This window comes from Glandiceps talaboti, chromosome 13 (assembly GCF_964340395.1).
Source record: "Glandiceps talaboti chromosome 13, keGlaTala1.1, whole genome shotgun sequence".
NCBI lineage: Eukaryota > Metazoa > Hemichordata > Enteropneusta > Spengelidae > Glandiceps > Glandiceps talaboti.
The window spans coordinates 8425598-8438731 of record NC_135561.1 but is presented as its reverse complement, the minus strand read 5'-3'; the positions used below and the strand labels follow the sequence as shown (position 1 = coordinate 8438731).

The window sequence follows — 13134 nt, the reverse complement described above, 5'->3', positions numbered from 1 at the left end:
ATAGAATTGCATTTCAGCTGGTATTTCATTCTAATACTAAGTACACAATTGGTTCACACGTCTCAAGGACATGCTAGTTTTATTAATGACTACCATTTTATTTTAGTAGCCCTTGAAAATGATAAATTTGTCACAACAATGCACTTGTACTGTTGAGTTGCAATAAACTAAAATAACTTTCTGACACACGTACGTTATGTAAGACCCTGTGTACAAGGTAGATTTTGTACACAGCTACATTTACTAGTGCATATAGTGTTTGTGTATTTTCTTAAGAATGCCTAGAAGTTACAATTGATTAGATTACATTAGGTGCCGTGCCTTACCTATCACTGCAGTGATCCAATTGCTTAGTGCAGATTAGAATCTTCCTAAACGTGTTTACTTAAAGTAAATCCAACACTGCAGGGAGGACAGGGCCAGCATACGAAGTAGAAAGTGTATGTGTTTGATTAGACGGTTGAAATGTATTTTGTCATAATTATATTCAGTATATGATACAATTTGATTCACGTTCATAAACTTCAAACCTACATCTAGGTTAGATCACAGTTACAATTAATGTTACCAGTGATACTTGATAAGTATACGTGACAGCGTTGACGATAGAGATACTGTAACATATGCAGGTAATTAACCCTCCACCAACGTGGTCAGAGGGTCTATTGTTACACTGAATGACTATCAACTACTTACAGAGTTTCGAGAGGGAAAATACAAAGTAATTCCGCACGTGCTGATTACCAATTACTATTTTTCATCATACATATCGAAAAGCGTGAGGGACAGACTTGAATAAACCCACGGGGAAGCGTTCTTTACGAAATACAATTCAGTAATTTTCGTAGAAGGGTGGCAATAATGGTCGGATCTGTAGTGTGATATAGATGTACAAAATAGATACCTGGTAGAACGTGATTGTAGCGTGATCCGTGGTATGTAGAAGTAATCAAATGTACGCATATCTACGCCACGCGGAGTTCAAGAAGAATATTGGATTGTCCGTACCAGCACGAGTTTGACGGTGACTGTTGTATATTATGTATTATAATTATAACGCGCACGTCTCGTGGACATTTCATCTGTTAGCAGTAAGATACCCTGGTGTGATACATATTTTCGACAAGAATCGAATTTCCAAGGACACGTCTATCAGCTAAGACTTAACATTGGGTACAAATATCTCTGGACAAATAACAAAAGTTAGTTTGTTTGCTATTTGTGCTCTGAATAATATTTGAACACGCGTCATTTTATCATCAATTTTCACTTCCCACAGGGCCTTGTTTTGGCGATGAATTCACATGTGACAATGGACAGTGCTTACATAAACATAAAGCATGTGACAAAATTGCAGATTGTTTAGACGGAAGTGACGAAATCGATTGCCCAGGTGAGAATTACATGTATACATAACCATAAAATCAATATACGGAAACCCCACAAACACTGAACTTATGAGTACATGGATTTCAGACACATTACTTGTGTTTCTATTTTATTGAACTTCTTTTGACATTGAAGGACTACCCAAAGGACTCGAGTATGTCAGTTACAGCAGTTGGCTGATTAGCTTACCTGAAGACATGTATTTTGATTGTTTTCGGTAACGAGCATTGATCCCTGGGCTACGAGGTATACAGAGATAGCGATATATATTATAGATAGTGCTAAATTACAGCCCGGGTCTCTGTTTTAGCCTCATATCAAACTCAGATCTTGCTCTTTTAAACTTCATTCGCAAATGCCCTAAGCTGATCATGTTGAATATGGTAATTTGACAGGTGATGTGATATGGCTTATTTCGTTACTTACCTCAAGGTGCTGGCAATCAAGAATAACTAAAGACCACTCTTCGGCAATGACATTTTCAGTTCTGGCGTATTCTAATAACATGAAAAGAAAAGAACAAATCCAAATACAAACTTTAATGTTGACAGGGAAACAAGCCACATAATGTCAATTTTAATAAATGTATCAGAGTATTTATTTAAACCACACACTATCTTTGTTCTTGTAATAGATGAGTGTGCCGATACTCATTTTCTCTGTAATGACAACCAAGGAGAACGGTGTATCTTGATGTACAAGAAATGCGACGTCATCCAAGACTGCACACATCCAAATGACGAAGACCCCACAATGTGTACCATGATGATTGAACAAGGTAGACATGATAGTAGCTATTTGAATTTAGGAATTGAAACAGAAAGGTGTTCACCGATCGATAAACATAACACACGGCCTAATAAATAGTACACCTACTAGATTAAAGATTTCATCTACACATACTAAGAGATACTAAGATAAACAGAATTTAAACATTTTAAAACAGTTATCTTTGTCTGTACTCATGTAGCATCCGGAATGTAAAAATATGTTGACTTCGCCTACACACATGAAGAAGTTAAAGCTTGAATGGTTTTGGAATTGCTTTGTCATTATACAATGACGTACTCATAATATGGTATACTCTAAACAGTATTTAATCAACCTGTATATGTGGGTAAACATATTTGTGTAGCGGTACGTATAGTATGGCACAATATATCTAATCAAATTGACTTTGGGGTCCGCACCCAAAAATCAGCACCCCAATGAATCATGATTTTAGCTTATTATATTGAGTTATAGACAAGATAGACCTTTAATCAGGATGTAAAATGTCTATATTTATTACATTTTAACAATTTTCGTGAATATATTTTAGTTATCTGACCGAAAAAAATACTCAGTTACAGCTTGTGTGGGTTTAATTATGAACAAGTTTGTCAAGCACATAAACATGGACATGAAACGAAGGAATAACTACTGGGTGTAATAATATAATTCTATCGTTTGTTCAAATGATTAGCAATGGAAGAGACAGAACTATTTGGTGACGGCTGGAACGACAGATTCTTGTCAAGCGTGAGTAACCTATCACACTTCGATACCTTCAAAGAGATTTACAGTGACTTGGGATTCCAACGAGTTATGTACGAAGATCCACCGGACTGGAAGCGTTTCATTGCTTTCAGTTCGACTGCCGACAACTCAGATTTAAAGAAAGTTCTCAAATTTGGAAAAGATGAGGCCAATATTCTAGGACACCAAAAAGAAGACATGATACTTGATTGTAAATATGGTGGCAAACAGTGTTATCCCAGGTGAGTAATACTATATTTAATTATTGTTAAAGGTGGCAGCAGGGTCGTGCGATTGATTTTTCTTTCCGGTGCTACAGCCATTAACTATCGGTTGACAGAGTTTGGAATTCGGTATGCATTTGACTTTAATTCTCTCGGTTCATTCTCGGTGTAAGCTCATCCTACAAATACATATATGTATTTCTTAATATCTTAAATGACACATTAACAGTGTTTCAAAGGTCAAAGGTTACTCGTAATATGCATATTTTAAGATTATTTATTTACACTTTGTGTAATCATTACGTGCCTGCCATAAAGCAAAAATAAAAAATATGTGTGTTTCCGATTACCCGACCCCAGTTTAAGCCGCCGACCCTAAACATTTTTTAAACTTTTAAACAAAACTATAAGAAATTCTTTGTCTTCTTGACCTTTGTACACGTTTTTTCTTTCCCATTTGATGTCCGTACACATTTCATCAAAATATCACAGAAGGGGTATTCTGAGCGAGATTTCGTTTGGTTTTAAGTCGAAGCAAGATTTTTCAAAAATTAAAAATGATTCAAAAGATAAAATAACATTTTAGAACATGAAATACAATTCCTACCCTTCCTATTCTATTGTCCGAGTCCATGTTACCGGAAACACACGATTATCATTTTTTCGCCCAATGTACATTTCGATACGTACAAAGTTTATTCCATGCTATAAATGCCAACCTGGTTTTGTAATGACGTCATTATCCTCTAGTGACTTCCTCAAGACACAGAATGATGTTTATGGAAATTGCTTTACGTTCAATCATGGCGTCAACGCATCACTTCGGAACGCAAGTAAAACAGGTCCAGCTCATGGTAGGTTATTCAGTTTTATAAAATTGCTGACGTCAAGGATGGGATTCGGGGAAAAACAACAGTCGGCATATCACCATGGTTAGAGTCAACGTTACTTCTACCAGAAGACGTAAAACACTGATAAGTGTCACTCTGATCTGTTTGAAAACCCTAACTACAATGTTACTGTGATTTTCAATCAGTGTGAACCCCATAATAAATAGCTTCAATTCGTCTCCGCTTTCATTTCTATAAATAGGTTAGTATATATGAACAGATGCAATTTACTCCCTCATTCAAATTTGGTTTTGACTTTACTTCAGAAAGAAAAAGCTTGGTTTCAAAAAGTTGTTTTAGGCTGAATAGCATATAATTGTGACTGTTTGGAGAGAATGCCTTTCAGACAGCCTAACTGCTTGACAACAATAAAGTCAATTCACTTCATCTATGACATCTCTGAAGTGTTTTTGTTGTGTCTTTGTTGCGACAGGGTTGGAATTAACACTCTCGACTGAACAGAGTGAATATACCGCCATCTACGGTCAAGAATCAGGAATACGCGTTGCAGTTCACCCGCAAGGTATTACGTTATTGCCAGAAGACCGTGGAGTGTCAGTTCCACCGGGTATGAAAACATCCATAGGTGTGCGGAAGGTGAGAAACAAATAGACATACTATGATGTGAATCCGTATAAATGTCGACATGTAAGAATTTAATTTTGAAAACCCAATAATTGCACTATATATCGTGGTCAGAATTTATTAATTACTGCTCTTTTTCTTTCTCCTCTCTCCATTTAAATCTATTTCTCACTTACACACTTGTACTTTTTCTCTTGTACATTTATTTATTTTGTCAGGATCACAGACTTGAAAAGTTCATATCAAGCTATTTCTGTGATGCACACTGGATGCATTATGACAACGTCTTCTTTAAAATGTACATATTTTTATTGTTTTTATATCTGGTGAATAAATCAGTTCAATTTAATTCAATGTAAACTTGCATGGTAATATATTTACAACTGCTCCATAGACTCACAGATGCTGGTTGATTGTTGTTTGTCTTTACTTTATGTGTCAATGCGTGATAGGTCAATAGTTTGTTCATTTCTGAATGTATGTTAATTATGTGTGTATCCATACAGCGTATTATTAGTCGCCAATCAGAGCCCTACGGTCACTGTTTGGAGACTAAGAATGAAAATAACTGGCGAGTGAATGACAGTAGTAGTTATACAGAACTGGTGAGTTTATCAGTTATTTTACTATTACACTTTCTGTCCACTTTCTACCCCTCTCATTTCATTCTTGGTTACATAATATTTGACATCAAATATGTGTAAATATATTGTAAATAGATATAAGTAACTTGCAATCTATATATATATGTATATAAGATAAACGATCGTGCATATGTATATTATAATATATGCACATTACTATAAGTAACGTTTATGTAATATATAATCCAAGTGCATGTACACACAGATGAAACATTGCAATTGTATGATATATAATATATATATATTAATCGCGTATATATAGACTACATCTCACTCTTCTCCCCAGTGAGATATATGCATCTAATCAAGGACATTTTCTATTATATCTTTGCAGGCTTGTCGTAAATTATGTGTTCAAACTCATGTATATAACATCTGTGGTTGTGTTGACTCTTATATCCTTAATATCCCAATCAAGCCTAAATGTTCAGTATTAAATGAAACACAACGTAAGTATCTCGTAAATTAAAACAAAGATACAAGAGTAGTATACGTTATAAACTTTTACTTCTATATATGTACAAAGACAGTCAGCTGTGGTTATGGATCATGATTTGTACCGGACACTATATTCACAATCTGAAAACAATTCCAGTGTTCGACATGAAAACACGACACTTGTCTAGATTCATTTATTCGTCCGTTTTTTATTCTATCCTAGCCCAACAATTCGAACAAGTCAGCATACTCTTCAAAAATTGTTTAATAGTCTTAAGCAAGGACCAATCATTTGTCTTCAGTGATCCGTCATGGGTTAAAACATCAAAGCTTTGCATTAACCACTCTGCATAGAACAGTTGGCCATTAACCAATCAGAACCTCGCTTTACTTATTGGTCAATTACCATAACATGACTTGATAATTTTTCTACCGCTTTCTTTTCACAGAAATGTGTACACAGTTTATTCATTTTTTGTATCAAGTTGGAGAACTGCCATGTGATTGTCCAAAGCATTGTTTGTAAGTTTGAGTTTATGTGTTCAATATAATCAGACATTTAAGACATTCAATAACATTTGTTCTTAACTGGCCTTGCACATCGACAATACACAAATGCAAAACAAAAACTCGACCATAATGTTTTCAGTTACTCTGACTTAAATTCGTGGTCAATTTGCATATTTACCCCCCCCCCCCAGAAGAATTTATTCTAAATTGTCACAATGACCCATGATGTAATTAGAAATAATTTGTACAAACAAAAGTGGTTTCAAATTGGCAAAATCCATCATATCTGTGCATTACATTATGTAATTGATATACATATTTATTGACTATACCAGGGACGTCAAGTTTGAAACCAAGTTATCACTAGCTGCATGGCCATCTGACGTAGCAGCGGTAAGTCGTGTTTAGTATCACTTTTTTCGTAAAATATCCAATACTTACTTGTCATGTTATTATATTGAAACATTCATTTCGAAAAATGACGTTTAATGACGACATTTACATAAAACATTATTTTTGGAAAATTATATTTAACATCGACGTAAAATGTTCAATAATACGGTCTAGCCTATCAATTAGACTAACTTTGCGAGTTTGTAGAAAGTTATATGGATTAACAACCTGTGTTATGTTGTGAAGGTGTTTAACACTCGGGAAGGAAGTAAATATTTTATATTTTGACCATTTTACAGCGAACACTGACACATCTATTCAGACAGAACAAAGAGAAATGGAAAATTCTAAGCGACAATGAAGCCATCCGGTAGGTTGAACCTAAGGAATGGGAAGGAACGACCAAAAGTCAATAACGTTTGTTACCCTGTTTGTTAGCATGGTCGTCTGCTTTGTTTAGGCCTATATGTGACTTACTCATGTTGTTCTACTTGTTACAAGAGTGTCAACACCTGATGGCGTACTTCTTCTCTACATGTTGTACAAATATTTGTGACAAGCTATCGTGTTCAAAAGTGGCCATGGTTGTGTAATACGGTATCATAATGTTACCTCCTCCACCTAGTCATTCAAGATATTAATGTTACTATGTGTTTATTATCTACATATTTGCACTATGTATTAAATGAAATTGAGGTGTTAATATCGCAAGCAGGAAAAGCCTGGTAGTTATAGGTACTTTAGCTGTAAAAAAGAAAGTCTACATGGTCTATAATCATTCTCATTGCATGTTACTGACGTTTGTTATCTATTACCAATCAACAATTTGTTTTTAATTTCACACTCATTCTAGGCGTAATCTCCTCAAGGTTGTTGTTTATTACTATGATCTAAACGCCAACCTCATTGCTGAAGTACCGGCCTATCAGGTAAAAAAATCATTGATAAACTAACTTTTAAAAGATATTCATAGAGGGCGTAAATAGAGTCTGTACTAGTAGCGTGGTGAACAGCAAGTTTGTAAAGGATGCTAGGGTGGCCACGTGGCCACTCACGAGAACTAGGAGGGCGGGAAATTCTGCATGTTTGTGCATGACTATACTGGTCACATATTGAATATCATACATTTGAACATTTGTTAACAAATATTAACACTAAAAGTGTTACACAGTTTCATGCTTTGATATAGATTGAAACATTAATTTATATACTAAGTCTTATAAAATATTACCTTGTCCTTTTCTTCCAGTTTTTCAGTTTATTCAGCGATCTTGGTGGTTCGCTTGGTCTCTTTGTGGGAGTGTCACTGGTGACCATTGTAGAGTTTTTTGAGTACGTTTGGGATATCTTTCGACTTGGGATTCTTACTCTCCGAGGGAGAATGCGATCGTGACCAATACCACACAAGCAGGATGAATGATTGAAGTTTGGTCTAGAAAGTCTAACGTTTGCCAAGAAGACAAGATACAGAGTCTTTGTTGGCCCATGTATGGAGGTATTAGGGAGATCCATGGCCTAAGGCTTTCAGATTCAAAGTCGGGGTTGTAGACGGCCTCCTCAGGAAACGCGTATACTGTTCCAGTGTGCTTGTGCTGAACATTCCAAACGTAAACGGATATTACGCTGTCCAGATCATGTGTTCAATTCAAGTAGGAACTTAGCTTTCATCATTCGTTGTTTCCCTCTTGTCTGTAACACTGTGGTCAGGTGACACAAGATGGACACCTGACTTCTTAGCTGTGACGTCACCGGCGTTCAGCCTCAGAGATTCAGATAGGGATAATGTTGGGATCAGTCTAGACCGGCACCAGTCCCTTGCGAGATTTTCTATCTCATAATCTTCAAATGTTTTGAATTTGTTATTCATTTCAAATTTCGGGAGGGAAAATGCGTCAACTTTTTTCTATTTTTCCAAGTTACGAGTAGCCTCCCAAGGGACTGATGTCAGTCACAAGCGCTTATGACTTGAAATGTGGTCACTAAACGGCGAACAAAAGAGAGAATGATAGACAGGTGCACAGATTACTCTAGCCAATCAGACGAGGGTACTAAGACTAAGGTTACTATATATGCAAATTAGTCTTAGTACCCTTTCATCTGATTGGCTAGAGTAATCTGTGCAACTGTCTATCATTCTCTTTTTGTTCACTGTTTAGTGACCACATTTCAGGTCAATACCTCTGACTGCTAGTAACTTCCCGTAATTAAAGATTGTAAGACAAAAAAAATCTCCTAAGGGAGTCAAGGGTAAATAAGAAAGTATAAAAGAACATAGATTTATTGTCATGCTTGAACATGTGAAGTCTACACACACTCAAAATGATCCAAATATGATTTCTGAAAAGGAAATGTATCAAACGAGAGGAATTTTCAAAGAACACATTATTTTGAAATAGTTGCTCTCATTTTCGTTAGTGTATACCCAGTTATATAAAAGTTTTGTACTCAACCTAAACATTATATTAATATGTTTTCGATGAAATTAGTTGATTTTGTAATTTTTCATTTCAGGAGAAACTATTTAAATGACTACCACTGTTGTTTTTTTTATACCAGTTTGCGTATCTACATCATTTAAATTTAAAATAAAATATTAGTGTTTTCAACATTTCAGTGCAACATGCCATTGTTTTCGTAAAATTTCTGCATCTCACAGAAATGTCTTGACATTATTTCTGGATGACAGTTTTTAAAGTTTATCAAGTAAAGTTCCTTAAAGTACCCTTGTAAGAAAATGAAGCAATTCTAAAGGAGCTAGGGTTTATTTCTTCATTGAAAACTGCATCACCAGAAAATATATCATGTGAATCATGTACTATCTTTGTCTTTGAACACTAAACACTCGGAAACAAATTCATTCTAAGTTATACTTTATTCAGCAAGTGGTCATATAGTGATTACATATTCATCAATAGTGCATAGAAAAGCCAGTTTACATCATCAGAATCATTCCTACATCATTAATATATGATGTTATCAATATTTTGACAGACATAGGAATAATACATCTCTATATGATTGTTATGTTGCAGGTGTTGTACAAAATAAAAACTAAAAAATATTATCCTACACAGGGTACTAAAAACTGACAAAAAATAGCCATTTTGTTTTAACTTTATAATCTTAAAGAAATGTTTTTAATGTATTGCAAAGGACAAAAGTTATTTGTTTTTCAACTGAATTAACAAATATTTTGAAAATATGTTATTCCACCTCACATTACAAAAAGTCATGATCAAGCCGAATTTTCAAAGTTTAGCAGTAACAACAATATGGTGAAATTCTTAACTCTGAAATGCCATTTTTAAAATATGGTTTCTTAAACTGCAGTGCATAAATCTATGTAAAAACAATTCCCCTTTTTGACCGAAACCACTTACTTACACATGGTCTAGCCGTGAAAAAAAGTTCCAAACAAGCACCTAAAATATGTCTTGTTTTATAATTTGATGGCTTACAAATGAGTTTCAAAGTTAGCTTGTTTAAATTCATGTAATTATTAGAGTATCTAAGATTATCCTTGTTGAATTGAACAAAACTAAACCCGTGTAATGAATAAAAAGGGTGTGACCATGTTTATATTTGCAAATATCCAATAACAATTTTTTGTCTTGTAAACTGAGAAATACAAACACCGGTGTGAAAAATAGAACTTAACAGACAAAAGAAATCCAATTTTTCCATCAACATTTATGATTTCTCACACCAGACATTAGACAACCGTTGTCTGGATCTTTTAAACCATAATACTAACTCCGATAAACTGCAGGTTGTGTGGAGAGTGACAATACATTCTTGACAAGTCACAAGCACCATTCAAATTATATTTCTTCTTAAGATTCCTTCACCAAACATTTACAAACACTATTCTGAAAGTTTTACAGACTTGAATTATAATATCTCTGGTTAGTTTCTTGATTGTAAATACCCTGTCTATGTGATGGAAAGTTCCATAACTTACTCTTGTTGTAATCATCATGTGTACATGTTGGAAAATTCCATGACTCATTCTTGTTGCAAACACCTTGTACACATGATGGAAAATTCCATAAATCACTCATATTGTAAATGCATGTACACATGACAGAAACTTCCATAACTTACTCTTATGCAAACACCTTGTAGACATGATGGAAAATTCCATAACTCGCCTATCTGATACATGCATGTTCACATGATGGAAAATTCCATGGGTTGCGAGTAAATAAGATAGCACCAATGGCTAACACTGTAATTTCGGAATTCTTAAGTACACTTGCAAACCAAATTTTGCATAAATTAGTACTGTTAAATTTCCCTATTAGATTTTCTAGAAATGAAAATGGCAAACATGGTCTCAACACTTTATATATACGAGATGAAAGTTGAGCTTCACTAGGAGGTAGGTAGTAGGAAGGTGACAAACAACAAGTAATATCAGATAGTTTACAGCGGTTTGTCAAATGTATTACACCTTATCATGACATGTTACACACAGTGGACAAATATACTGTAGGAAAACTTAACAGTTGTACATTCTCGAAATTGCAGTCTTGGAATCAGTATTAGTGGTGAAAAGAATCTGTATACTGAGAGCATTACAACAGGTAAACAATGTCAGCTCAGATGGACATCAACTAACATGCATAAAAAGAGTGCAAATAAGATCAAAATCTTAATATTTTACATATTTTGTACGAAAATGAGCTTGATTTGGAATATACGAGTAATATATAGAAGTAATAATTCTAAACCAAATATAAAGGTTTCAAATTAATTATTAAATTATTTTTACCAATAACAATTACCCTTATAAGTAATACAGAATCTTCTACTTACAATTTAACGAAATATTTTCTACATATCCATATTATATTCTATTCCATAATATTATCAACGTTACTCAAATGAATGCAACAAAAAAACCTGCATAATTGATGGCAGTTGAACAGGAGCCATATTTCAGGCCACAGAGAATGATTGACACAAATTCATCACACCATCCCACTCAGCCAATCTTTTCTTATGTTTATAACTACATCATCCAGATGTAAAGTTGATAATGAAGTAATTACAATCTATCCTACAGAACCAGCTGTTGTTTTTTTGAGTGTCATAAACCACCTGTTGATTATCAGTTGGCCTGAAGCAACATCCAGGATAGGACACGAAACTGTTGCTGCTCAAAACCACGACAAGTCCAGTAGGATAAATTATAATTACTCCATTATCAATCCTTTCTTATGTATAACTGAAATGGATTTCTTTAAAATAACATGCCATTCAACCACAGTTTTTGGTCCATCAAGCACTGCTTTTGTTATTTTTCCGTGCTTGTTTTCAAGAAAAGTTAAAAAAACACCAACTTCAGCTATCCGTCCATAAGTGAACACAAGATGGTGTGACATCCCTGTAGCATGAAAATGTCTTTTTGATTGGCATAACATGACTTCTCACTATTTACATCATAATTTCAAACTTAAATTATCATATAGGGTATACATTTTGAAAGTATGTATGTTGCTCATAAACCTCACATTATGACATCAACCTAATAATCAGGCAAAGGTGGCTGAATAAAGTTAACTGATAAAATAAGATGTGTTTTATAACATTCATTTGAAATAATTCATGCATTACATGTGTATACTTTAAGCCAAATCTACTTTACGCATCCAAATGTGTTTTATCAAATCAAAACTTGACTAAGCTAGCTACACACCAACTATCAAGCAGGTTTTTCATGCTCCAAAAAATGTGGCTTGTTATCTTATCCGATGATTTCTGAGACTTCCGTTTTCAGTTTTTTGCCATCCCAAAAAGTCTTGAATTGTTCTGCTATTGGGTGTTCAGACTGTGGAGGGAATCACAGAACACAATAAATAAACCATCATAAATTGTGTCACTGTGTGCATGCAAAAATATGACAAAGTCTTGGCAAGGAAATGGACAGATACGAGTAGTAAGTTTCAGATTTAAAACAACATACTTTTCTTGGCGTGAAATATGTCTGACTAGTTACATACTTTTCAAGAAATTACAGGAAAAGTCCAGTCACTTATTTCTGCCTTTAATAGTATACTTGTTTTAATTACTGCTATCAATTTAAAGAAAAAAGTCCAGTCAGACTTATTTCTACCTTTAATAGTACACCTGTATTGATTACTGCTATCAACTAAAATATGATTTTGGGTGACGAAATGGTGTCGAAAAACTTATAAATCTGTAAAGAAGCCTTGCTGCACTTTCATGTGCTCTACCATTTTGAGAATTTCCTGCAAGGAATTGTGGGAAAAACTTGCAGAAAATGACATTATGATGACAGTGTAGCAACTATTAGGTTGATAGCAGTAATGAATATAAGTGTACCCAAGGTTTGACTGGACTTTTCCTTTAATGTTGATGGTGAAATCACAAATTTATCATTGAGTTGTTATATTTGCAATTTAAAAGAATCTGACTTGATGGTCCCTGAAGTGAAGTGCAAGTGAAGACTCCAAGAGTTCAACAACAAATCAGTTCCGACCAGGCTTTGAAGATGGGAAGTGGGTATGGTTGAGAGGT

General features: G+C 34.5%; 2 protein-coding genes across 4 annotated transcripts in view; one reads left to right on the top strand and one right to left on the bottom strand.

The window, feature by feature from the left end:
- Positions 1-7984, top strand: part of LOC144444184 (epithelial sodium channel subunit alpha-like) — an 11056-nt gene extending 3072 nt beyond the window's left edge. Inside the window, exons 5-16 of the mRNA XM_078133601.1 lie at positions 1280-1393; positions 2024-2167; positions 2855-3149; positions 3882-3985; positions 4455-4618; positions 5113-5211; positions 5585-5699; positions 6138-6210; positions 6534-6591; positions 6891-6961; positions 7445-7520; positions 7841-7984. Of these exons, the coding sequence (XP_077989727.1) occupies positions 1280-1393; positions 2024-2167; positions 2855-3149; positions 3882-3985; positions 4455-4618; positions 5113-5211; positions 5585-5699; positions 6138-6210; positions 6534-6591; positions 6891-6961; positions 7445-7520; positions 7841-7984 (1457 nt within the window). The remainder of the gene's footprint in view (positions 1-1279; positions 1394-2023; positions 2168-2854; positions 3150-3881; positions 3986-4454; positions 4619-5112; positions 5212-5584; positions 5700-6137; positions 6211-6533; positions 6592-6890; positions 6962-7444; positions 7521-7840) is intronic.
- Positions 7985-9455: 1471 nt separating this feature from the next.
- LOC144444427 (adenylyl cyclase-associated protein 1-like) overlaps positions 9456-13134 on the bottom strand; it is a 107135-nt gene continuing 103456 nt past the window's right edge. For all 3 annotated transcript variants that reach the window (XM_078133838.1, XM_078133839.1, XM_078133840.1), the window contains one exon: positions 9456-12424. In XM_078133838.1, coding sequence (XP_077989964.1) covers positions 12341-12424 — 84 coding nt within the window. In that variant the 3' untranslated portion in view covers positions 9456-12340. The remainder of the gene's footprint in view (positions 12425-13134) is intronic.